General features: G+C 44.4%; 2 protein-coding genes across 7 annotated transcripts in view; both read left to right on the top strand.

The window, feature by feature from the left end:
* The first annotated feature begins 13,162 nt into the window (after positions 1-13,162).
* On the top strand, positions 13,163-18,701 carry cxcl14 (chemokine (C-X-C motif) ligand 14). Of its 2 annotated transcripts, XR_006022431.1 has the most exons (5): positions 13,163-13,441; positions 14,401-14,506; positions 16,554-16,667; positions 17,137-17,219; positions 17,307-18,701. XR_006022431.1 is itself a non-coding variant. In XM_042062127.1 (4 exons), the coding sequence occupies exons 1-4, from the start codon at positions 13,378-13,380 to the stop codon at positions 17,150-17,152; spliced, it is 300 nt and encodes a 99-aa protein (XP_041918061.1). In that variant the 5' UTR covers positions 13,163-13,377; the 3' UTR covers positions 17,153-18,701. The 2 variants fall into 2 exon arrangements, 1 of the variants encoding a protein (XP_041918061.1); XM_042062127.1 differs by having other exon boundaries at positions 17,137-18,701.
* Positions 18,702-20,028: 1,327 nt separating this feature from the next.
* fam13b (family with sequence similarity 13 member B) overlaps positions 20,029-26,929 on the top strand; it is a 56,865-nt gene continuing 49,964 nt past the window's right edge. For 2 of the 5 annotated variants that reach the window (XM_042062420.1, XM_042062419.1), the window contains exon 1: positions 20,030-20,257. The gene's annotated coding sequence lies outside the window, so the exon portion shown is untranslated. Of the gene's footprint in view, positions 20,258-26,929 lie in introns of all 5 variants that reach the window. The other 3 variants (XM_042062422.1, XM_042062421.1, XR_006022518.1) reach the window with 2 other exon arrangements.

Here is a 26,929-nt window from a genome sequence, read left to right as displayed (position 1 = left end):
CTGCTTTATTTTTAGTCCCACGACGGCTTCAGGATTGTTGGTAGCGTATCTATCCTCATTTCCCGTGAAGAAGATCAGGTGACTCCAACCTCCACCTCAATTGATGGCTTGGGTTTCCAGGGTTGGAATGACGTCAAATATGGAGCACGGATGGAGCGAGATGAATGGTGACAGGCCTATGAAAAATGCACGACGGTCATGAATACTCCATGCTTAATTGCTTTACATACAGGCGAGAGACACCGATTGGATCAGGCACACATGACCTTGGCAGCAGTGCGGCATTGAGCGACTGGTCAGAGTGACCAGTCCCGTGAGGTCCCGGGGCCTCGGGAGGCGTATCGGTTTACGGCCGGTGTTAAGAATTCAGAATGTCAGTCACGATACTGTAGTGTTGGCTCGTGCTGCTTCACCAAGGGACACATGGGTCCATGATCCACAGTCTATTCAGATTAAACAGTGCACACACACACAGTAACAGTCACACATATACACACACACACACACATACACACACACACACACACACAGTCACACACACATACACACACACACAGTCACATGCACACACACACACACTCCCACACAGTTCATGTGGTAGGAGAGCGGATATGGTCTGGCAGCCTGGCCCCATCACACCGCCTGGCCATGATATGAGCCTATCTGTATTATGAGGAGCTAAACGTGGTCCCACAGCACTGTGTCCAAGAAGACCTCTCCATTTGCCATTACTGTATTTTTTTTAACTTTATTTATTTATTTTTTTGCGTCTACACAATATACCTAAGGTGCTAGTACTAAATGTTTAGCAGTTTTCATGCACACAAACAGTTTGCATTGTCCTTTGCATTTTGTTGTTTTCATACAGTCTTGTCAACTGAACTGTTCAATACATTTTTTGGAATTACATGTTCTAATGCAGAACTCCGGAGGTATTGTAAAATAATTGTTTGTGTAAATTGTGTGCTTGTTTTATTAAACAGTGTGTTTATTTTACAAAATTATGGGTCATTTGCTAAATTGCGCTCTCATTTTACTACTTTGTGCTCTCATTATAAAGTGTAACACCGGCAAGAATTGACCCCAGGGTCTTTTTCTGCATTAAAGGTCCCCTGTGTAACGTTTTCAGTTGTTTGTTAACAAAATCAACATTTCCCATACATAAATGTGGCCCCATTCATGTTTAATTACCACCAACAACAACTCGAAGCATACCTATTGGCTTAGAAATCCACACCCTAGGATTTTATTGCCATTGCTTGTGTGTGATGCCAATGCAACTCTTTCGGACCGAGCTAGCTAGCTATCGTTAGCACAGTAAACGGAAAGTGAATGGGAACGGCTAGTAGGCTGCTGCAGCTAAGGACTTTGGTTAAACTATATTGTTGCAAACTAAACTGAAATAACCCGTTCAGCAACTTTGTGGTCTATTAGTCCTAGCATAACTATGTTAGGTTAGGTTGTCACTGTCTCTGGGTCTAGAAACTAGAGATCAAGTGAGCTGGTGACAGATCATGAACAAAGTTATTTCTCTTTATTTATTTCGTTGGAAAATACAGTGTGTTAATGGGCTCGTAACTTACATTGCTGAATGTAGGGAAATTCTGCAGATGAATCCAGGCTAATGTTTTTCTATGCATCCAGACGCCAAAGACTGAGCTGTATTCGCATATTATGTCCCTTGCTGGCCACCGGTATTTTAACATGGCGCACGTACACGGCTAGTCGCCCCTGTGCTATGTAGATTTAAATGAGGTGGTGGTGGTAATTAAACATGAATGAGGCCACATTTATGAATGGTAAATGTTGATTTTGTTAACAAACAACTGAAAACGTTACACAGGGGGGCTTTAATAATATGGGGGGTAGCCGTGGCCTACTGGTCAGATGGACCAAACACTCAAACATGTCTTTGTGTGTTAACAGGTTATTCCCAGGGGTTCCATACAGACACACAGTTTGCATTGTTTTTGCACGTTGAATTTAGTGTTGAATTTCATTGTTTATGTTTTTGTTACTTGAATTTATGAAATTCCCTTAAAATACATATGTAGGTACTAGGTATTCCGTTGAACACCGATATGCTACAAACAAGGTATAAACAGCTGATGCAAATCCCTTGAATAGGTGGTCAATTAGAGATTTCAAACGAACGAGGGAACAACATGTCACAATGCAACACACTGTTTTCCCTTGATGAAAATGAAACCATGAGTTTTCCCACATCTCAACTTTGGCCAATGTTTTCAGAAATAATCGTTTTCAGTGATAAAACCTCATTGAATAATATGCATTTTTCAATATGGGGTCTTAGAAGCCGTCTGTCTCCTAGCCACAGCATTTTTGTTGCAAACAAAATCAACCTAAGCGTGCTTATATATGACGTGATAGACGAGGCGCTGTTGCTCACCTGTCCATCATCATAAAGCTCTCGATTTGATTGGTTCGAACAGCTCTGGTTCGAGCATAGTTGCTCCACAACGGAGCAATGCCAGACCGAACTTCCCGACCTCAAATGTTGTGGGCGGGGCTAAGTTCGGCTGGCACCCAGGCGAAATTTGGTTTGTAAAGGTGAAATTTTTGTTTGTATACTCCTGAGGCCCTATTAAACCAAAATAACAGAGAAATAAAAAATGCATTAAAATTCATACCCCAGGTCTCAGAAGGGTATGTAGCCTTGTCTGAAGAGTGTGTTAAACTCAATGATTGGTTGAACTTTGATTGTTGGTATTATATTTAATGGCCTTACTCTAATACCCCAGCCAGGCTCTCATAATAAATCTAAAAGAGCTCTTTCACTTAGATGGACCAAACACTGAAAAATATCTTTGTGTTAACAGGTTATTCCCAGGCTATGTGTGTCTGTGTCTGTGTGTGTGTGTGTGTGTCTGTGTGTGTGTGTGTGTGTGTGTGTGTGTGTGTGTGTGTGTGTGTGTGCGTGTGTGTGTGTGTGTGTTTAGGGGAGTGGGAGAGGTGATTAGCTGTCCTGGGGCTGCATGAACTCTGAGCTTGGCTGCTCCGCTCAGACACATTCTGTTCTGACACATCTGGCCGTCAGAGTGGCCAGGATAATCAGCGGCATAATTACTGCAAATAAACTGTCCCACCTCAAATTAGACACCGTGAAAATTCCACACACCCACAATCCCTTGGTGCTTATTGGTGCAGAGCAGACACAAAGGAAACTCAGGCGTGAACATACATTGGGGAAATAAACGCGGTCCAGGGAAACACACTCTGACATGGACTCAAAACGCCAAAACACAAGACAAGAACACCAGTACACACCCATTCTAGAGACCCATCACTAATCAAGGCACAAACACACTAGCACAGCTCCTATTGAAGAGGTCATTGGCTCACACCACTGCAGAATCTAAATACCTACTCCATAAAACCCCACAACAACACTTTCCTCACCTCATGTAATCTTCAGTCCATCTCAGCTCTTAGTCTTAGCAATGAGACACAATTTTTAATGGAGATATGTATATAAGGGCAATGTGATGCAGTGGTCATAAGACAAATGACCAATGTGGAGCAGCGGAGAGTGACACAGAACCAATTTGGAACAGTGGAGCATGACAAGGAACCAATTTGGAACAGTGGAGCATGACATAGAACTAATTTGGAACAGTGGAGCATGACATAGAACTAATGTGGAACAGTGGAGCATGACATAGAACTAATGTGGAACAGTGGAGCTTGATATGGGATCAATGAGGAACAGTGGAGAGTGATATAGAATCAATCATGTTTAAGTGGAGCGTGGGGGTCAGTGAGAACCAGTAGAGTGGTATTGGGTCTTGTGAGGACCACTGGGAAGGTAATGGTCTTGTGAGGACCATTGGAAAGGTAATAGTCTTGTGAGGACCACTGGGAAGGTATGGATCTGGTGGGGACCAGTGGACAGGTATGGGGCCAGTGAGGACCAGTGGAAAGGTATGGGTCTGGTGAGGTGTCTTGTGCTGCAGTGGTTTATTTGCTTTGGCCTCTCCGTTGTCTCTGACCTGGCAACTCGCCTTTCCCACCATCAGCGTCCCTAATCTCATGACACATGCAATCTGGATTATAGCACAACTCTGTCCAGGGGAAACTCATACTCCCACGCTCTCACACACACACACACACACTCACACACTCACACACACACACACACACACACACACATACACAAACAGTCTCTCTCTCTCTTGCACACACACAAACACACACACAGACGTCACATATTTGCTATTCATCCTTTCTGCATAAACACACACACATACATATACTGTATACTCTCACAATCATGTCCTCACGCTGTGTGTCTGTCTGTCTCCCCTCTATGAAGCATTCCCAGGGATTATTCCATCCTTTCTGTTCTTCCATCACACTCACACACACACACACACACACACACACACACACACACAGAGGGAGAGAGACACACACATGCTGTTCTGTGTCTTGTGAAAACTGCTACTACTGCTTTTGGCAGCAGCTGTGTTTTTCCTATGCAGATGGGTTTGCTGTGTTGTGCTGGATTACATGAGTGCCAATAAAGCCCTCTCCCCTGGCACCCCCTCTAACCCCCCCCGCTGTTCTCCTGTCCCGTCCCTGTCCCTCAGGCTGTTCCCACAGAGAGAAAGAGAGAGAGAGAGAGAGGACACCAGCTCTCAGACTCTCTCTCAGACACTTCTCTCACTTCTCTCTTCTCTCTCAGACACTTTCTCTCATCGCTTCTCTCCGTCAACGCAAAATAAACTGTATATCCCTCTCTGTGTCTGTGAACACTGAGGTTATTTATAGGATGGCTTGAATAATCTTGCCACAAATGGGAAGGTTCCTTGTGACAGGACAGGACCGCAAAGTCAGTGAATGAACATGGAACATGTAAATATTGATTAAAAAATTATTCAAATTTAAAAAAAAAAAAAAATAAGCAGCCGGAAAAGTCTGAGCATTTGGCATTTGACAACTTAATGTCACATATATTTTACATTCCTCTGAGGTATGTGTTGTCAGTGTTTTCCAACAAACAGCCGCACAATTCTTCACCCCTCAGTCTTGCCAGAGACTGCTCCGTCCTTCCAAACCTAAATGAATAGTTGCCGTAATTAGCTGTGAGTGCTGACTGATCGATGGGGATTAAGATGGGGGATGCTCAGTCAGGATTGCATTCCATTGTGATTATGCCGGTGAAGGGCTGGGAGTCGTGATTTTGGCCCTCAGAGCCTTTATTACAACATCAGCAGGGACGATGGCTTCTCAAATCCAGAGTGAGACAAAACCACGCACAGAAGTCTCAGGTGTTTTGAGATCCAGATTGCAGGTCTTCATAATGTAAATCTTCCCCTTTCCCTCTTTTCCCTCTTCTCTCTACTCATCTCCTCTCTTTCTTCTTATTCCATCTCTCACTGCTCCCCCCTTCTCTCTTATTTTATCTTTCATCCCGTTTCCTCTCCTTTCTTCTCACTGCTCCCCTCTTCTCTCTTGACCTTTCCTCTGTTCAATCCTCTCATCTCGTCCTCTTTTCAACCCTCTCATCCATCTCTCATCTATCTGTCTCACTTTAGCCTAAACTCTCCATTCCCTCTCTTCTCCTCTCTTCTCTCATCCCTCCCCAGCTCCTCACTTTCCTCCTCTCCTCACGCCAATATCTCGAGCAGTGTTTTTCAGAACTGGCCTTTGTTGACGTGGCTTACGTAACTGTGCGAGAAACCTGCTCTGAATAAACACACACTCACACACACATGCACACACGCAAGTACACACACAAACACACACACACACACACACACACACACACACACACACACACGCACGCACACACACACACACACACACACACACACACACACACACACACACACACACACACACTCACACTCACATATCTCAAATTAGATCCAATCCAACCCAATCTGAAAAGGCCGTTCTCATTCTCCATGCGGCTAAAGCCTGTCTTACGTAACTGACAGTGTTGAGCATCAGTGTTGTTAACTTGCTCGTCACAAACCAAACAAGAGGAGCGAGTGTAGAGTGGCATCTTGCATGTTCTGCACATGGAAACGTAAGCTGTAACACCAGTAGCCTTTATGGCAAGCCACCCGCAACTAAAATGTAAACTGGGAACACTGGGTTGTGTGCAGGAAGGTTAACCCTTCAGCAGGGGAGTTTTGAACATTCTAACGGAAGATTCTGTTCAGCAACAATGTAAGATTCTAAAATGTAATGTTGAATTCAATGAACCCAGATATTCTTTATAACATTCAATTTCCAGCATTCCAGTACCATCTTAAAGGGACACCAGGCAAGCCTGATGCTTTTTCTCTACGAAACTCCCCCTCGCTCGGTCTGAAGCTCTTTTCCTTTTCTTTGTGTCTTCCGTCAAGGGTTTCCGCTGCTTCTTCCCCGGCTCTGCTATTATACACACGTTTGCAACAATCGCTAGCGTTTCGTTAGCCTGCCTCTGTGGTTGCAGAATGTAAACTGATCCTGCTTCGGTCAGTGGGTACGATACACTGAACTTGCAAGCGGGATATTCTTCCTACAGGCAGTAGGGGCAGGCTAGAGTCTTCATTCGCCCTGTAATGAGTCATTTAACCATATACCGACTTACGAAGATGAGTAATTAACACAAAAATGTTGCCTGGTGTCCCTTTAAGGTTTTTCGCTATAGCTTTAGTGAAGTAACACAAACAAACAGAGTCCTCTTGAACACTGTGCTGTCCTTGTAAACCCCTTTTTAGGTTTAGTTTCATCCATAATGAAATGGCATTAGTAAATGAATGTGTCAACCGACCAAGACAAGCAATACATATGATTAGAGTATGTGGACTGTAAATGAATGAATAAAATAACGTTTTCCCAGTGTGTTGTGTCAGCAGATGTAGAGGGGAACATTGAAACCTTGCAGAGCAGACACAGGGTCCTTTTTCCACCCCTGCCTGGAATTCACTAATGACCTTAGTGTTTACATTTTCAACAATACACAGGGGACATGGGGTCAAAAAGCGATATCTGAATGGTACTTTGTAAAACAAACATTTACAGAACAAAAATGTATATGTGACTGTGTGGATGAAAAATCAACAGTCTTCTGGTGGAGTTTGTGAATCCATGTCAATGCTTGAAGAAAACCATGCCAAAGCTCAGTACACAAAGTGAAGCAACTGCATCCGGGACATGAAGAAAGTAAGTGTCCATTTGATGGAGCAGACTTAACAGCAGCATACATTTATGACATTTTCCTAGAGCTTTATAACACTTCTGTCCTGTAGGAACTTTACGAGCATCTATAAAATCTTGTGTCTTCATGTTATTATTCATACTCAATTAATCAATAGCCACACAAGTGGTTGATGGGTGTTTAAAGTGCTCTATAAATATTTGTATTGCACACTCCAGTGAAGGTGCTATGGAGAGCTTGTGGAATGTGGCTGAAGATGTTTCATAACTGTGAATTCTCTGAGGAGGAAGCACAGCTAGAGTAATTTAAGACTAATTTCATACCATTCCACTCCAGTGTGTGCTGTGGGTGTGTTGAACGTGCTCTTCTTGACAGGTGTCAGAGAGAATGCAAACACTGTGAACGTGACACCCTGGGGGCCTCCCGGCTCACCTGGGACCAGACACATTACCTGTGCAATCACACCTCTAGAGAGTCCTGTTCCGACACGCCACACCTGAGTGTTACTGTAGTCCGCAAAGTGTCTGCAGCTCCCTCTGACTGACAAGAGTTTGTTTTTTTATATAGCAGTTTTTCTTGGGTGATTCTGACAACTCATCCATGATATGCACAACAATTATCCCACTCTAACGCTGAGTTCCGAGAAGCCTTAATTCGTAGCACTCATGAATGCGCAGCTCCGACTGTGACGGCTTTATGGTGGGATCTGTAGGAGTGTGCTTTTGAAAACACGCTGTTGGGGAGGAAGAGCTGGACACACTCTCGTACTGATGACCGAAACCCTGAGGAGGCAGTGATGGCTGGTGACCACAGGAGATACTGATTTATATCGCCAAAAGATTCTCAACCTGGGAAGTGGAAGCACACAGTGGAGTGTCACCACAGAGAGGAGAGGGAGACAAAAAAAAACCCCTATGAACTATTCTGAACGTTTATTTCACAGGGACAATGCACAGTGTATGGCCAAGCCTGATTATAGCCCAGAAGCTAATTTACATCGATAGTCTCTATTTGCGTCTGTAGTCCCTATTTGTATTCTTTCTGTGGTCCCAGTGAGGAATCTGTGAAGTGTTTGTGTCCACGGCAGAATTAGGTTGCCCACTAAGCTGATCATATTGTCAGAGTGACACCCTGGATGGAAGTGGACAGAGAGTTAAGGACCTGGAGATAGATGTCCTGTATTTTGCCTGTTTATTTTTATCAGGCGTGTGTGGATTGGAAGTGAATGTAGACAGTCATATCTTGCATCTTCCCTGACTGATTTTGGCAGCCAGTGAGTGAGGGGAAATTGTGGAAGTCAGTGTTTTGTATTTTTCTCTGACTGATTTTGGCAGCCTCTCAGAGTGTGTGTGTGTGTGTGTGTGTGTGTGTGTGTGTGTGTGTGTGTGTGTGTGTGTGTGTGACTGTGTGTATGTGTGTGTGTGAGAGAGAGAGACACAGAGAGAGAGAGAGAGTGTGTGTGTGTGTGTGTGTATGTGTGTGTGTGTGTGTGACTGTGTGTATGTGTGTGTGTGAGAGAGAGAGAGACACAGAGAGAGACAGTGTGTATGTGTGTGTGTGTGTGTGTGTGTGTGTGTGTGTGTGTGTGTGTGTGTATGTATGTGTGTGTGTGTGTGACATTCTGAATTTCCCATGTCCATCAGCATCCATCAGTCTACCTCCTTATCTTCCCCACAAGTAGACCAGGCCGGGGAGGTTGCACCGGGCGCCATGGTGATGACCCTGCTGGAGGGGAAAACAAGGCTATCATGGCGCCTCACCAGCCGGGACTCCCATCACCCACCAGCGTGATCTACAACTGCCCTGGACTGGACCAATCAGGAGTCACCATGCCAGAGTAAACACCGCCCAAGCTTTGGCTCCAGCAAAAGCAGCCCCCCACACACACACCATCCACCCCCCCCCCCCCCCCCCCCCCCCCACACACACACACACACACACACCCTGCCCCTCCATTATTCTTCCTAACATTGGTTAAAGGGTTAGTTGTTGATGGATAGTAGTGTTTTTTTCTCAACAGTATCTTGTCATTAAGAATGTATAAAACATTACCATATTTGCTGTATTCTATTACCAAATATTATCATCAGGATGGGACTGTTTCAACATCACATTTTGGCAGACACTGTAATGAGTCTTGATAGTTTGACAGCCATCAGATGTCTGGTTGTAATGTTGGACATAACAATCCCGACTCAATGAGACAGATTAGACACAGATGGCAGAACTAAAGCCTAATCAGTGTGGACTTCTACTAAAAGTCATCATTCTGACCTCAGCAACTGCATGAGTAAGACATACATTTGAATCACATAGATGTGGACACAGCAGGTGGATGTGTCCATTTGTGTCCTGCAGCCGAATCACAGGCGTGGAGATATCCTTTACCAACCCCACTTCTTACGTGTTGAAATGGAACACAGTGTGGTCCTGTTGATCCCGAACTTGGAATGCAATTCACTGTGCTCCTATGTGGAACACGGAATGTTTATGCCAGACAGAAGAATCCATGTATGGGATCTTCTCCATGTTTAGACAAGTGTGCTGCTATCAGACATAGTTTCTTAAACGGGACTGTTTGGACGGGACACTGCATACTTCTGGTGCATGCTGGACCCACGGATGTGAAAGACACTTATCTGATGGTGACATGGGTAGAGAAACGTCTGTGATGGTGGTCCGAAGGAACCGTTTACATGAGCCACTTTTAGTTCATTTGTCACCGGTGGAGAATCTAGACTGTTTGCTGAGAGAGAGAGAGAGGACTCTGGTACACCGTGGTGCTCTCAGTGATGTATTTGTATTGATAAAAAGCTCTCTCATCATTAAACACTGCACACTGCAGTTGGTGCATCAACATGGTGCTGACCGTGTGTGTGTGTGTGTGTGTGTGTGTGTGTGTGTGTGTGTGTGTGTGTGTGTGTGTCACAATGTGCATTATATTGATGTAGGATTTGTGATCTGTTTTGTTGTTTGTTAAATGTTCAAGTTCAAGTTTCACTTTATTTATCCTTAGAAAAGGAAATTTAGTGTGCAGCAGGGTGTCTAAAACACATACACAGTAAAAGCACCGGCAGATGCCAACAACATTGACACGCAACAACAATGGAGACACTCCTTCCCCTAAAAAAAAAACAATGACCGAATCCAATTGGACAGTACACAGGTACATCTGTCGTTATCAGCATGGACAGAATAAATAAGTAAATAAATAATCACATAATGTATAAAAGATACAAGAAATCAGTCAAGTGAATTCAGTGAATTCGATATGAGTTCCTGATAGCCACAGGAATAAAAGAATCTCTGGCACGTCTAGTTCTTAATAGAGGGAACCTAAAACGGCGCTCTGAGGGGAGCAGATTAAACTCCCCAAAAAGTGGGTGATCAGGGCAGTTTAAAATGTGGTTAGCCTTACCCCTGACCCTATTATCATATACATGCTGGAGCTGTGGTAGCTGTACCCCAGCCACCTTAGACGCCACATTAACCAGCTTTGTTAGCTTACGCTTGCTGGTCATTGAAAGACCACTGTACCACACCACAATACAAAAAGTCAAGAATGATTCAATAAAACACCGGTAAAACAAAGTCATCAGAGTCCTACACACACTAAATGATTTCATTTTCGGCAAAAAGAAAAGTCTCTGTTGGGCCTTTTTACATGCAGCATCTGTGTTGCTCTCAAAAGATAGTTTGCTGTCAATGATATGTGTTGGATGTTGTGTGTTGGATGTTGTGTGTTGGATTTTAAACTGTGCTCTGCCTGGGGACTGCAGATGTAGCCTAAGACTAACTCTGGTACACTGCATCAAATTGCAACATTTATGTTAACAAATCAAATAAATAGATAAAATAAAAATAGTTCTCTCTGCTCCCTTCGCACGCAAGCCCCAGCAGCCTGGTCCAGTCTGCTTGACACTGGGCAGGCTCCTGATAGCCAGATGTGAGGGGAGCCCAGGGTGGCTAGGATGGTATGTGAGTCCACACCAACCTGACCCCACTGATGAGCAACCATCAGACAGTAGTGAGCGAGCATGGCTTGCTCTCTGAGCGTCTGATTGCGCCTGACTGTGATCGATTAGTGCTGTCTGATGCGGTTATCCCTGACTGGGCTGGACGGGAGCAGTGCTGGGGTTGGGCAGCCTGATGTGGCGGCCGGTGGGGATGTGTGGATCTGAATGCTCCTGACGGCGTGGAAGCAGTCCATTGGCTGCGGAAGCCGTGTGTGATAGATGGCATTATGAATGGTGACAGCTGAGATGTGCTCTTTGGCTGCATTTACAGTCCAGAGGGCTGGGATGAAAGACACACTGATGATTCACTGGTGTGTGTGTGTGAATGCATAATACATGTGTGTGTTTTGGTCTGTGTCTGTGTGCATGCGTGTGTGTGTGTGTGTGTGTGTGTGTGTGTGTGTGTATGTGTGTGTGTGTATCAGTGACTATTCTAATGCATGTGTGTGTGTATGTGTCTGTGTGTGTGTGTGTGTATGTATCAGTGAGTATTCTGATGCATGTGTGTGTGTGTGTGTGTGTGTGTGTGGTGTGTGTATCAGTGATTCTGATGTGTGTGTGTGTGTGTGTGTGTGTGTGTGTGTGTATGTATCAGTGAGTAGGTATTCTGATGCATGTGTGTGTGTGTGTGTGTGTGTGTGTGTGTGTGTGTGTGTGTGTGTATCAGTGAGTAGGTATTCTGATGCATGTGTGTGTGTGTGTGTGTGTGTGTGTGTGTGTGTGTGTGTGGATTGGATCTCCTCAGGAGCCTCAGGAAGAAAGAGGAAAACAATATAGCATTATTCTGCTGTGGTCCTATTGTTATAACAAATACACTGGAATGCTTCAAACATCTGTATTGGATGTGCTTCTTGTGGAAAGCCCTTCTGGAAACATCATTTCGGTTGCAGTGTCATCCTAGTGAGGACAGCATTTTATCTCATGCTTATATCTGTAGGGAGCGTTTCGCAATACAACTCATCACAAAGTTGGTGCTCACAACAAGAACCAAACAGACTAAAAAGTAGCTGGCCTGGTGCACAGGTGTGGACAGGCCTCCCGTGTGCCGTGAGCTGTGTTTGTTCTAGAAAAGAGAAGAAAGCTGGCTTCCGTGCTACTTTAATTAATTTCATGCCATATTCCAGGAAACCCTCGCATTACAAAAGCCTGCGATGACTAACCACTGGGGCGGAGATCTGACTGATTACACCACAATGGTCTCTATGGAGCTCCGATGGAGGCTCACGCGCGGCAACTGCACACGCCAGAGGTATGACACACACGATATGGGTGCCTGACAAGTGACTAAACCATAACAAGAGAGGCCTTTATTATATCAATAATTAGGACAATGAATGAAAGCCATTTCCATGGATGAGTTGAATGAGTAGTGAGTGAGTACATCAAACAATATGAACTAATCCACCCTGATGAGTCGGTGGAGTTATGTAATATAAGTTGCAGCCGTTTATACACTGCAGCTCTGCTCTTATGATGGATGTAAGGCATGATTGTGCATTTTCTTGTATTACTGAGCAAAATTTAGTGAGATAATCAGACACAGGCCTAAGTCAGCTTTAGAGGTGGTCTTAACTAAGTCAGACTTCAAAGCTGGTATTTTATTGTCTTTTTTATTCTCTTTAAAAAGTCCCAGATGTTCCAGATATCTTGAAAATCTACATTAAATTATTGAATTCATTAAATTATTGAATTCATTAAATTATCTTGCATTTCATCCTTCCAAATGGCAACTTAATAGCAATCCTCAAAAGGGGAAAACACATTTATGAGGCTTAATTAAGTGACATCAGATAAGTTAAAATAAACACTTCAAATCTCAGTATCGCCTTACACAAACTGTTTTCCTTGGAGTCGTTTGTGTGTGTCGAATGTCCACTTCTTTCTTCCCCCTCTTTTGCCGGTGGAGGGTGGACGTGCTGCATTCGTCGTGCATAGTAATGAGGCGACTTCTTATAAAAGCCGCTGCCTACTCAAAGGATTCATCAGATTGCAAACGGCACACGGAACCTGCCGTTCTCACCGAGCGCACTTCACTGCACAAAGCCTTCTGCTGAGAGCGAGGGAGAAAAGAGAAAGAGAGGCGTCGCCAAAACGTTTTTATTGAGGATATAGCCACTTCAGACCAGTTCAGAAGCGAAAGGGAGAACCGATAGACATCAGAAAACAACACTTGAAAGGAGCGCGAGGATGAGTCGCTGCACGGCCGCGCTACTTTTGTTGGTCATAGCAATCTACTCACTCAACACAGAAGGTAAAAAAAAAAAAGCCATGGTTTGATTAAGATGAACTACGTCTAGGGCAGCAATCAACGCATGTTGTTAACGAATTTAATTGCAAAACTGAAGAAAAAGACCAGAATACTTAGTATTGCCAAAGTTGTTTATCTCGGTGGATGGATGAAGTGGGTTGCATGAAAGCAATTGCGGCTGCTGAAACGGGTCGGGTGAGATTTAATTGTGTAACTTGTCACGTAACCTAATCGCTAATAGGAGAGCAAATTTTGTTACTAATGGCGCATGCCATTTTGAAATGTGTCACGGTTGCATCCTACATCCAAGATAAAATCGCTCAAGTAGATTCCAGTCCCAGGCTATGTTTTTTCCCCTATAGCAGAGCTGAACACATACAGTATGCTTTTTCCCCTTCTCTCTTCTCTCCCTTTCTTTACTGTGGTGTAGCCTGTGAATCCATGTGTGTGAGGTGTTATGCTCAGAGATTTAGGGAAGACCGATGAGGTTATGGATGTAGGTCAAGTTCCCCTTTAGATGAGGCAACACATGCCCACCTGCAAGCATTCACATACACATTGCACACAACCTCGTGAAACTGCTCCCCAAAGTATTGGCCAGTTTGGTAAAATTGGCAAGTTTTTTTTTTTTTTGTGAGCAGCAGTTTTTTTTATTATTATTTATTTTTAAACCGTATAAAAGAAGGAAAAAATAAAATAAAACATAGACATAAATCATTTCGGTCATCACAGCTGCAGATTCCATTATAAGATGAGCAAAAACTAAACTAAAAGCCTAAACTAAATACAATGGGTAGAAAGCAGAAACCGAAACAAGGCAGGTAGGCTGCTTTACTGAATAGTGTGAACAAAACCAATTTACTTTGTCAAGAGTGTAATTAATGCCCAGCTCTGTTATCGGCCTGTGGCACTCATTCCATTTCTTATAGAAATGTGCTGACATGCTTTCATCTCCATTTCAGCATACAAATGCAGGTGCACAAGAAAAGGCCCTAAGATCCGCTACAAGGACGTTCAGAAGCTGGAGATCAAACCAAAACACCCCTTCTGCCAGGAGAAGATGATATTGTGAGTATAGGCCTACTCCTCTCATACATCCTGGAGTTCATTTGGCTGCTTGTCCCTTTTGTTTTGGCTTTTGTTTCATTAATGTCTCAATTGATCTACAGCTGGCTGTGATAATTATCCCATAGGAAGCCGGTGAATGTGGCTGAAAAGGCTTTCAGTCCGAGAGAAATGGAGCTAATGAATAATCAGATACTTGTGTGCCACTGATGAGGAGGTTCCGGTGAATTTGTCATTAGAGATGGAAACATCTGGCTGAGGGTTTATCTGTGAAATCCATGTAGTACAGGGTGCTAAACTGCCAGAGACTCTCAGCAGAAGTGTCTGCATCTGGTAAATGTTTAGTGACTTGGCACAGAGGGCATGATCACTTCTGTCCGTTTTCTATGCCATTTATTGACAGAACTTGGCATTTAAGAATTCCACTAGATGAAGGAAGATCGTGGAACTAGCATGTTTCTCACCAGTGCCAACTTCTTCACTGTACGCCATCAGTGGCAGCCAAACTGTTTGTCTCTCTCACACTGTGTTATTATTTATGAGGAGGGCTATCCCTCAAGCTCCGAACTCACAGTGTGTACACTGTTGGCCCCTGGTGGTCTTCAGCGGTATGGCATAGACATGTTTAAAAGGTGATACAAAACAACAGTTGCCAACAACCATTAGGCAGACCTGGCTACATTTTAACCAAGATTCTTTTATATTAACTTGTTTTATAACTTTGCAAACAGACAAGCTCTTTGATCTCTTTTCAAGCATGATAAATGTTTTATGTTAATCTTATATTATTCTGCAAAACATAGCTATACACAGGGCTCATAATCAAACAAGGCTCATGATTTTGTGGAGAGTCATGTGAGCTCCTGTCAGGGGTCTGACCTACAAACCACTCACATGCCCGTCGCAAGCCGGACACATGTCCTTCTCAGAGCTGGAATTAATTTATAGCCCAAGCCAACACCAGGGCGGCCCTGTCGCCTCTGTTTCACCAGCTCGGCGGGTCTCAGTGAAAAATACGACTCAGCATGCGCCGGAAAGCTCTGCGGCCCCTGTGCCCGCTGAAGTTGGCAGCGGCCGTATAGCCGGGGGCAGTTTAGCATGCAGGGAGAGAGAGAGCTGCTCCCTCCAAACACCCCGAGCCCCAGCGTCAACAAAAAGGCCTCTGTCTGTGTGGACAGGCCCTCAGGTGAATGCCCAAGAGACCCAGAGTCACGGGGGGAATAGGAAACGGCCACGGCAAACTTGGACCACTCCGAGAGGGACTGCATGGAACACGTACATTTCCTGGTCAAATGGTAGAGCAAGGTGCAAACGGCGCCAAAGCTATGGGATATTCCCTTAGGAGCACACAGACTGATGAATTCATTGTCTGGATTGTGTTCCAACACACTTTGGATATGGAGTATGGTCAATAAATGTCCCTGTAAAAAGGCAAACATCTCTGTGGTCCTCAGTGAAATACAGCAGGTATTTAGGGATGTCAATGACCAAGATGATGATGCTGTTGATCTGTGTTGTGATGTTGATGGATTAGTGAACCTTAACTTTACTGTTATGTATGCTGAGGGGCATTTTACTGGGAGCCCTCTGGCACCCACTGCTCAGACCTGCTCGCTGTAGTTGCCAGAGTGGTGTCACAGACTCTCAAAGAAAAACAAAATCACTGGCCGCTTAATGGCAATGGACCCTTTCAAGTAAATGTCCATTTTGTCCATGATACTGATGTATCTCTAGTGTCAACAATGTTTGAACACCAGTTGTAACAATATCTTGTTAGGTTGGGTATCTTTATGTTTTAAATAAATAGATAATAATACCTAAATGTTTGATTAGGTGCCGTAAATTGCAATTCAAATGAGTGACCTAAGTGTTTTAAGTATTTGAATGAAATAGACATTTGCATTGATTTGCCCCAAACAATCTAGCCCTATCTTTCCCATGTGGCAATGTTACACAAAAAGTATCATTGTTGTGGTGAATGTATTTTTCCTTATGGTAAACATGGTTATGTAATTGCCCCTAATGCTTGCTGCTCCTGTCTGTTCCCCAGTGTGACCATGGAGAATGTGTCCCGCTTCAAAGGCCAAGAGTACTGCCTGCACCCCAGGCTCCAGAGTACCAAAAATCTGGTTAAGTGGTTCAAGATCTGGAAGGACAAGCACAGGTAAGGCCCGCCAACTAACATATTGCCTGTAGAAAATTCTGGCACTTTCTTAATGCACCCCCCATGCCAAGCCAGTGCAGGGCTCTCCAGATGGAAAACAGTGCCACCCCCTGGCTGCAAATTACTACTGCAAACTGTGTTTGGTTATGAAACATGAAATCAATCAGAAAAATACATTTAACAGCCTATGTTCAGTTGAAGATCTCATATATCAGATTCACTTATTTTCCTGTGTTTATGTTATTGCCTTCTTTACATTTGTGTTTGTGTTAAATCGTTCAGTTTTCTGTTTTTCTCAGCATTCGTTTTATGTTTATGATCATCTGTTGCCTTTCTGCTTGTCCATTCATTGATAATACATTCATTCAGCTTTGTGTGACATGCAACTCCTTTGCATGTCACACAAATGGCAATGCCTTTGTGTGTGCTGGTCCACTCACAATGCTCTTACATTGTGTATGCTCCTCAGGGTGTATGAGGCCTGAGATGTCCAGCGACCCGTTGTTCAGTGGCAGAGGGACTGGGGACTAGCAGTGGTCTAGTTTGTTCCAGGTGACACACAAAACATCTCTGCAAGCAACCGCTGCAGTCCCAGTGGGCAAGAGTGACCAATCCAGTTTATTTTCTTTCCTTTGGCGGCCACCACGGCAGGGTGCCTCCCATGCAGTGTAAATTCAGCTGAATTTCTCCACATTCACCTCCCTCCTCGGGCTCGAGGCTACTACAGCCACCTATCTCCTGTGTGTAAGTGTGTATGAGGTTGGTGTGTGAATCGCTGCTTTGTCAAGCTAAACATGGGAAGACCCTAAGTCTGCTCTGTAGTGTGTGATTGGTGTAGGAGATGGTTAGCCCCTTTGGATCACATCTCTTTTCTTGGGCTGTAACAGTACATCTCGTAGCATTTAAAGGGTCCCACAATTCATAAACATTTGGGGAGCATATTACTGTGTGCTAGGGTACTAGCCCAAAGTATCAAGAACATAGTTCGAAATTGGACTAGGGGATCATTATTTTAACTATTCAGCTTCATTTTCTGATTTCACTTCATGGCCAGGCCAACCAATACATATCCTTAATAAAGTTGACAGGTGGGTGCATTTATAATCAGTAGAGGGCTATAGAATTAAGAAACAGCTATCAATACAAATGTGTTCTTCTTGTGTGTAAATAGATATTCATTGACATGACATTATTCTGTGTGCCATGCAAAAAAAGCAGTTGTAAAAGTGTTTTGCTATTTTGTGATGTGTTCCGTTTCACAAGTTCACCATGCTGTAGCTGGTTACAAGGCCTCATCAGCAGTATAAAAGGAACTTTTAGATTTCTAATCAGCATGGATCTTAGTACCTATCGTAGCCCTACATGCAGTATGTTCTCTTGCACCACTGGCTTAATGTATTAGGAAAAAGGCAATGTGTAATAGCATTCTATAGCACAGTAAACAGAACACTCTATTTTAATACATAGGGGAAAATAGAAGGGTAAACTTCTCATAAAAAACGAAAAACATCATTCCAAGGGGAGTCCAGAAAAGCTCAAATGTCAGCACAAACTCCTTCCGAGGCCTTCACTTCTGAAAATGTGTTTACAATTGACCAGTGAGCATTCTCCTCCGTAAAGACCACTCGGTGTCCACAACATGGTGGACTACCAAACAGGGCCTCCTCTATGAGGGTCTCCTGTTTTTGAGCTGTTTGTTTTTAAGGCATTTGGTATACTGGCAGTTATATGTTCCACTTAATGGAATGTGTACACCTCTGTCATTTCTTCTTGTATATCTTATATATGTGTAAATGAATACAAAAACTTGTATAGACCTCTTAGTCTGTGATAATGAACACAACTCGTATAAGACCTCTTAGTGTAATGTATAATTTCTTCTTTTTGAGTTATTGTTGTTTTTACTATTTAAATGTTCAATAACAGAAATGTATGAGTTTCTGTGTACGGACTGACCCAGCAAACACAGCTTTCAGTTGCATTCCAAGGAGTGTAATCAGTGAACAAGCACAGCAATAAAATGATTTGAAACAACACAGTGCCGTGTGTGTGTGTGTGTGTGTTTGGGGGGAGGGGAGGGGGGGCATACATGCAGGTTTGTAGCCGTAGCTCTTGTGTGTGCATGAGTTTTCTCAAGTGAGTCTGCCTTTCTATCTGTAAACTCGTCACTTTTCTTCACAAAAGAATCTCAAATCTGCCAACTATGCTTTGTCCATATTATAAATATGAGCTAGTTTCAGGGCCTCTGCAAGGTCAGCACATTTTCAAATATAAGTTAGTTTCAGGGCCCCTATACAAAGTTGACACATTTTCAAGTAGTGTGCTATAATGTAAACATATTATTCAGATTTGCAGCTCTGGAAAAAATTATGAGACCAGCGCACATTTTTCTGATGTCATCCTACGGTTGTTGAGTGACATTCGAATGAGTTGGTGATCATTCAAAATTAAGAGACCTCTGCGAATTTGAATATGCCGGTCAACTCATTCGAATGTCATTCAGGAAGTGTAGGATGACATCAGAAAAAAGTGCAGTATTTTTCCAGAGCTTATGATATATTCAGATCTAACCCATACTACAATAGAGAATAGGCTACTCTTTAGGTTGGTATATTGCAGAGTAGGCCTACAGTAGGCTACATGATGGGTTGGCTAATTAGGCCTACTAGATAGATAGATAGATACTTTATTGATCCCCAAGGGAAAATATGAATAGAGATGGAAAAAATCCTACACAAAACAGCCTTATGAGACCACGTGTTTGGTTCTGGCGGTTCAATAGACCTATGCAGAGGTAAAGAGATGCAGATGCAGAAACAATTTTCTCTTTGACCATGAGCCTATGCATTTCTCTTTATCTACTCCCGACTTGGCACACTTGTCATTAGGCTGCATAACCGTTTGATGTGATGGATGTCCATCTCCACCACAGCCAGACTTCTAAACCTGATTTAAGCTACATTTACAATTTACATTCTAATCTATTTCCGTATTAGGGAATCGTTGTAGTCGATAGATGGCGGTATATCCATGTAGACAGTGCAGTAAATATACGCCAGAGCTGTACGGCTCTGGTTACGACTCGGATGCAAACGTGAAACAACTAATGATTTGTTTTTTTCGTAACATTTGTGTTTCGTCAACTGTTACCATCACAATGTAGATTATCAGCCCGAAGTGCACCATCCATGACAGCGAACTGGTTGTGTTTTTGTGTTGATACAGTGAAATGTCTGTGCATTTATAATCTTTGCATTTCTGTTCTCAGATCAATAGGGGGCAGTGTAGTTAAGTTTCTGTCAGCTATTCGCTCTCCGTCCATCTCGCATACAGTTTCTCGGAGAGAGGCGGGGACAGAATTTGGCAGCTCTTTTTCTCTGTGGGTGTGATACGTTCTTGCGATGAGCTCTCAAACGGTCTCTTAATCTGATCAAACAACGAACCAATTGATACAAGCAAGATGATATGTTTCACGAATTCTCCAGCTATTTCTAATCGTTTACTCTAAAACAAATCGTCCAGCAGGATTTAAACAAGAAAGAAGCTACACTACTAGTTTCTTGCTTCGGATTCCTGTTGGGTTCGACCTGGTAGGTGCACTGCCTGTCTGGCTCATTTGATTAGCCTGATGCTCTACTGTTAACGTTGGCAGGCTAGTTTTGCACAGCCGCCGTAGCTTTGCAGCTTGTTGATGTTAAACAGCTAGCCTCGCTTGATGCGCTTGCTAGTTTTAACCTATTTTGGTATTGGTATTAAGCTTAAATAATATCTACATGTTACACCGTTACATTTTTATCTCCACACTGTAGCAGGAAACCTCGCCTATGTTAAATGTTTGTGACGCTCGCTTAGCAGCAAGCTTGTTTTAGCTAGCGTTCAACGTTAACATAATACTGTAATTGCCATCTTGATTGCTAACGTAAACCACCACCATCACTATCGTCAGGAAACTGGTGAACTAGGCTATGTCTTGCTACGATTGGAATTTATTGGCACTGAGGCTTGTCACTGTCCTAGCCAGCTTGCTAATGTGCATTTTCGATTTTGATGCAATCTCAGCTGCCTTGTTTCGTTTCATTGTCAGGGGAAACTGTAAACAGTTTGCTCTCCAAAATATCGATGCAGGAAGATGCGCTCTTCTACCGTTACCAATTATTCGAACGTTTGCTATTAGCTATCGATACGCGACTGGTGTTAGCATATGTAAGCCCTATAACGTTCATGACCAGTGACTATGTGGTGAAACCATGGTAAGTAACCCTAAGATGCCAAATACAAATTGTAAAAAAAAATCTGGTCGTGTAAATTGAACTGTCCTTTAAGATTTTCATAAATCATCAACTGCGTTTGGCAAAATTTGTTTTGTAACGTGTAACGTGAGTTTTCATGAGGAGAAGGCTAACTTTGGCTGGTCTTAACCATGCATGGGCTACTATCACATAAACTTGTTATTCTCCGCTAATTTATTATCTGTCAGGATACCGCCGACAATGTTGATAGAGTGTATCTGTGGTCGTAGAAACTACCTGTTTATTTGTAAACAAAGCGAAAAAATAAAGACAATGTCAATATTGAGCGAACTATTTCGTCTCCACCCATGCGCGAGGGTGATGTCGTCGTGGATGGACTGCCGTGGAATGTTCTCGGTCTGCGAGTTCGAAACCACCTCACGTCCATTGGAGTGCTCTTGATTTACGCCCCTGAATCTGTCGGACGGTCCGTTTAATTGGTTTCTATTAATCAATTCAGCTTAAGAGGCGATGTGTCCTCTCTTGGTATTGCACAGGACTCGATAATTGAGTCAAACATAATTTTGCTCTAGTCTTTTTTTTTAATTTTAGCTGTCAAATTCATAACAAACCGGCTCATTGGTGGCACAGGTCGAGTGCACAAAATATGCTCTGAACTCTGATACAGAAAATGAAGATCTACACTACACTTCTCGTCCGCTGTTGTGTAAAGATGATGTCTGATTTTCTATTACCAGTGGTGCTCTGTCACATGCACAGCAGTGTCTTTTATAAAAGAGTACAGCGTCTAAAGTGGAACACTGAATAAGTCTGCTCAGCAGGGAATCGGGACCGCTCATCAGTAGGCTAATGGATGTTGCTAGTGTACTTCACCCAGAATCATAGAGCCATGCATGAACTACATATTTGCCTGTCGGGGAACAACTGGTTAGTTGTTTTGTACACACAAGATGGCTGTTCATGCTTTGTGGGTATGAAACAATTTGTTTCTTTGAACATAACCTTTACCGTGTGTACGGTTTTGCCTAAAACACCACACTGTTGATAATGTGTAATTTGTAGATTTACTCTATCTGTAAGTGGGATGCATATGTGTCAGTTTTGCTATTGACAAATTCTTTGATTATAAGTGTGGCCTCTTTTGATTGTCTGCAGTCGCCTGCTAATGAAAGTACACAGTCATTTATCAGTGGCCATGCATTCCAGGGAAGAGGTAAACTGCTCATAGACACAAAAGATTAGTGATATGAAAGAGGCAAACATCACATTCTCTGGTACCACAGACTACACAATAGCTGAGAGTTGTCTGGTTTTTGAATTCTGGTTAATTTCCCAGCTGCATGATGTGCTTTGACTGTGTGTGCAAGCGGCAGTCCACCAGACCACACACACAAATAAAGGCTGCCTGCCCTGCTATGTAGATGGATTGCAGGACACAGTGCTCATGCAAATTTCAAAACAGCAGCACGGGATGTTCTTTCTGCCAGGCAGGCTGTTCTAAAATACCTCTTCTCAGATACCCCAAGCTGCTCTCTGTTTCTTAATTAAGCCGTAGCACTGAGACAGAGCGTATACACACCAGGCAGCGCAGAGCAGAGCGGCCGCGTGATGCCAGATGCATGTTTTGGACATCTGGCCGTCTGCAGTTTCCTGCCCTGTAGTCCGATTACTCAAGAGGGAAGCAATTGTCCATAGGACACTGACATAGGTTATAGATTAATAACAAATGTGTTGTTGACTAATGAGTAACATCTGGTAAAGGATTGCAAGGATAGCCTAAGTTGCATTTCCAATGACTTGGTATAGGCTAGTAATAATACTTTTGTTATAGGTTTGGCTGTTTTGCTGTTGGTGTCCCAAATACAAAGGCAACAATTGTCAGTTTGTCTTGGGTTCTTGTGCATTTTGTTGCGACAGCTGACTTTAATTTACCCCATTAAAAATAGTTTTCTTATTGTTTCTTTTTTGCTTTATTGAGTTTGTCGTCAGGTATGCCGAGGCAGTGGTCTTGTTTTTGCAGGGAATGGTCTGGTTTTTTCGATGTGGGATGTCGCCGTTGGTGCTAGCTGGAGGGGATGAAAACCCTGAGAAAGATAAACTCGACTCCCTTGCTGTAAATTAGCTGCTGTTGCCGCTAGCGGTGAGGATCCAGGCCCTGAGAAAGATAAACTCGACTCCCTCGGTGCTCCAGCTCGGTTGGAAAGCGTTGCTAGTGTGTGGGGGGCGAGCAGCGAACTAAAACCCAACCCGGCCCAACCCAGGCGGGCGGCAAGTAGGGACGTGAGAGACTACTGAAGCCCAGAGCGTTCACAGCAGCAGGGAGTTTGAGTGCTCCATTAGTCCCTGCCCTCTGAGGCCTTGTGTTGGGGCAGAATAAACAGTTAGAACTTAGGTTCTCACATACAAAGCATGCCCGCAAACACACCCACCCACTCACACAGCACTGACATGGGTGGGGTGGGGGCACATTATGTTATTTTGTTGATTGGGAGGGAGGGGGAGGATGAATGTCTTATCTGATGATTGTAACAGATGTACGGAGAAGATATCCCCTGGGAAATGCTGAATGTGTCATCCTCCGATTACACTTACACACACACACTTACACACACCTTAAACCCCTCTGTGCTGCCTCTCTGGGCAGTCCCTTCCTATCAGATGGAGAGATCTGCCCACTCTCTTCTCCTTGTTTCGTCCTGCAGAGCAGGCACACCCAGGCAACATTTGGGGCACCATATGTGCGCATACTGGATTAGAGTCCTGCCCGGTCTGTGTGAGGGCTAGCGCTAGCTGGGCAACGCCATGGGCGATGGTGCTAAATCGACTGGCTTCAATTGAGCTGAGAGCCACCCAGTCACTCAGAGGAGGCTTTTGGGACAGTACGCTATGCTGTAAGTGGGCACTGTGTACAATGGAAGACAAGAGCTGCTTTGTTGTATGTATTGGGAAACAGAGACTTCTGGGATGCTTCCCGCCCACAGTCAAACGGTGGAGATCTGCCTCTGTCTGGCCCTTGTTTGTCCTAGATCTACCCCTGGCCTTGCCCTGATTTTGGGTCCTGTCTGGCCGCAGCCTGGCACAAGCAAAGGACAGCAGCTTGGATGAAAGCAAAGAGGGGAAAAAGACAGAAACTAGGCCAGTGGTTCAGCGGCCGACTCATATTTGGGATGAGCATAATCACATTAGCCCACGCTGGCTTATCTCTTCTCTCATCTCTATCAGGGCGTAGCCTGCTGTCATGAGACCTATGCGGGGCAGTCTCATCTAGTTCCCAGACATCAGCCGCCTATGGCCCGGACCTGTCCCGAGTCCGGCTCGGTGTCGGAGGGGAATTCTGCCATTTTCTAGGAACTCACTGTGACTTGTTCTGGGGAAGGTTGGGTTGTCAGGGTTTTCTGACAGTGATGTCCTCAGCGGCCGACCACAGACAACTTCCTTCCCACCTCTCACTTTTCCTTCACACTTCTCAAACATTTAAAGGGATCTGATTGGTTGCTGGGTACGTCAGCAGCACAGCAGAACAGAAATGTCTGTTGCGTTGCTGTTGAGACGCCACCCACGGAAACCTTCCTACAGCTGTGACTCACAGCACTCAAATATAGCCAAAGATCAACATCATGCCAGAGAGAGAGAGAGGAAACTTCCTGCCTCCTGTGCGTTGAGCAGAGAATGTTAGTAGGGGTGGGTTGATGGGGTGTCAAAAAAATAGGCATGAACTTTTGTCAGACATCTAACTTCCTGTTGGCTTATTTCTGATAGCCCCACTCTGTTTTGGACGTGCAGGGACTGAGATGTTGTGGTAGGTTTCAGATAGCTCTATTGATCACACTCTGACCAGCGGCTGCGTCTCTGTGCATGTGTGTTGCAACTGCCGCTGCTGTTGTTGTCTTGTTAGTTATTAGTGGAGCTTTATCTCTAAAATTGGCTGCAGTGGCAGAAGAGGCTAGCAACATTGGCCAGCTAGTGCTGCACACTCAAGCTGCCGCTGCTGAACTGACTAGCAGAGGCTTGCAATAGAGACTAGCTAGAGCTTGCTGCTGCTGCTGCTGCTGCTGCTGCTGTACAGACAAGCAGTTAGATAAGCTCTGTGTCAGGGCCAGTGTGAAGTACTGCACAACCTCTCTCTCTCTCTCTCTCTATTATTTCTCTCTCTCCTCTCTCTGTCTCTGTCTGTCTCTCTCTCTCTCTGTAATTGTCCCTCTCCATCTCAGTCATTAGTCCCCTCCCTCTTCAGATCTCCCATCTCCCTCCCTTCATATGGCTCTGGCTTTACTCTGTATCTTTCTATCTCCGTCTCCCACTCCTTCCCCCTTTATCTCACTGGCTGTAATTCACTCTGTCTCAATTTCTCTCTCTCTCTCTCTCTCTCTCTCTCTGCTCTCTCTCCCTCTCTCTCTCCCTCCTCTCTCTCTCACCCTCCTGTCTCTATTTCGCTCTCTCTCTCACGCTCTCTCCCTCCTCTCTCTCTCTCTCTCTCTCTCTCTCTCTCTCTCTCTCTCTCTCTCTCTCTCTCTCTCTCTGGGTTGTTATGCTGTTGCTGGGTCCAGATGGAACTGTATGTGTGTGTCAGTAGTTCATCACAGTGTTAGACCATGCTGAGACGGCTGTGCAGGCTACCATGAACAGATGGGGGTGACTGGCATCCCCTCACTACACATTGGCCCTCACATTGGCTGTTGATTGGTTCCAATCACTGCTGATTGGTTGCCCAGTCTCTGTCCCTGCTGCTGATTGGTCATCGAGTCTTTGAAAGACCAGGGAGCACCACAGTGGAAGGCACACTGTCTCTGCCACCTGCCGCAAGCTTCTTGCGGCTGTCTAACGGAGCGGAAATTTCCACTCTCTTCAGAGCTGTCTCGGGGTCGGGGGGGGGGGGGGGGGGGGGGGGGGGGGGGGGTTAGCAGCCCTCATTATCGGGAATATAATTACTATCACGGGTCTTGAGCGAGGTTTCACCTGGATGAGGTTTCACCTTTTTGTTGGCATACCTCCTCTGTGGACTACTCATATTAGTCAGGGAGCTCTTTCATTACTGACAAGAGCGAGGCTAGCAGATGGACTTCTCATTTTTCTAGGATAGTTCTTTTTAGCATTAGCTCCTGTTGTTCATTAAGTATAGGTGATAAGTTGTCAGGGCGTGGCAGACATTAAAATATCTTCTGTAGTCTTACTTGGCCTTCTCTCTGTGAGCTACGTTTTAAGTCATTCTTTCTGTCAACTTCAGAATGGTATTTCCATGCAAATTTCCATTTTCATGTTGCATTGACTTGAGATTTAATCAATCAAATTCAGAATTTGTCGTGGTCACAAAAAAGACTGCCTGTTCAAACCTCTTTGAGTTTAACCCTTAATATAGATGATTACCAGTATGTTCTGTCTTCCTCCAGAAGAATCACAATCATCCATTTGAAGCTACTGCTGCACATTGTAGCATTTTATCAGCAGTGAGCATGTGACTTAAAATGGACGCCCACATGAAGCCATAGCCATCTGATGAACGGCATGGAGGTGTTTTACATAAGCCCAGTCCCATGGCTGTACCGGTCATGTATGCTCATATCAGGTGTGTTAGCCGGCCTGTCAGCAGGCCTGTCGTCTGCTGAGGTAGGCTCCGTGTAAGTGTGTTAAAGTGATCTAGGCTACCTGCAGCTAAAGACTCTTAAGACGCCGAAGATACCTGCTGCTATTTTTACTGTGTGACTGACCTGGATTGGGCCCCAGTGCTGCAGGCAGCCAGGCCTCTGTAGAGCTCTGGCTGGGATGACCTTGACCCTGTGAGCACGGCGCGTGACCCCTGTCCTGTTCCAGATCGGGGTCACGCTGGGAGCGGCTCCCAAGAGAGGTGCTCTGCTTAATTAAGATGAGCTCGGGGAAGGGGACAGGACGGGGTAGGAGACGTCTTGAGAAGAGCGTCCTCATGTCGGAGATCACTCTCCTCTCTTCAGCGCCCCCTTCCACTTTCCCTTCGTCTCTCTCCATTTCTAGTTACACTTCACTGGCTTTCAGCAGACG

The sequence above is a fragment of the Alosa sapidissima genome, chromosome 14 (assembly GCF_018492685.1).
Source record: "Alosa sapidissima isolate fAloSap1 chromosome 14, fAloSap1.pri, whole genome shotgun sequence".
In the NCBI taxonomy this organism is placed as follows: domain Eukaryota; kingdom Metazoa; phylum Chordata; class Actinopteri; order Clupeiformes; family Clupeidae; genus Alosa; species Alosa sapidissima.
Note: the sequence above shows the minus strand (reverse complement) of the source record. Positions and strands in the feature narration are given on the sequence as shown.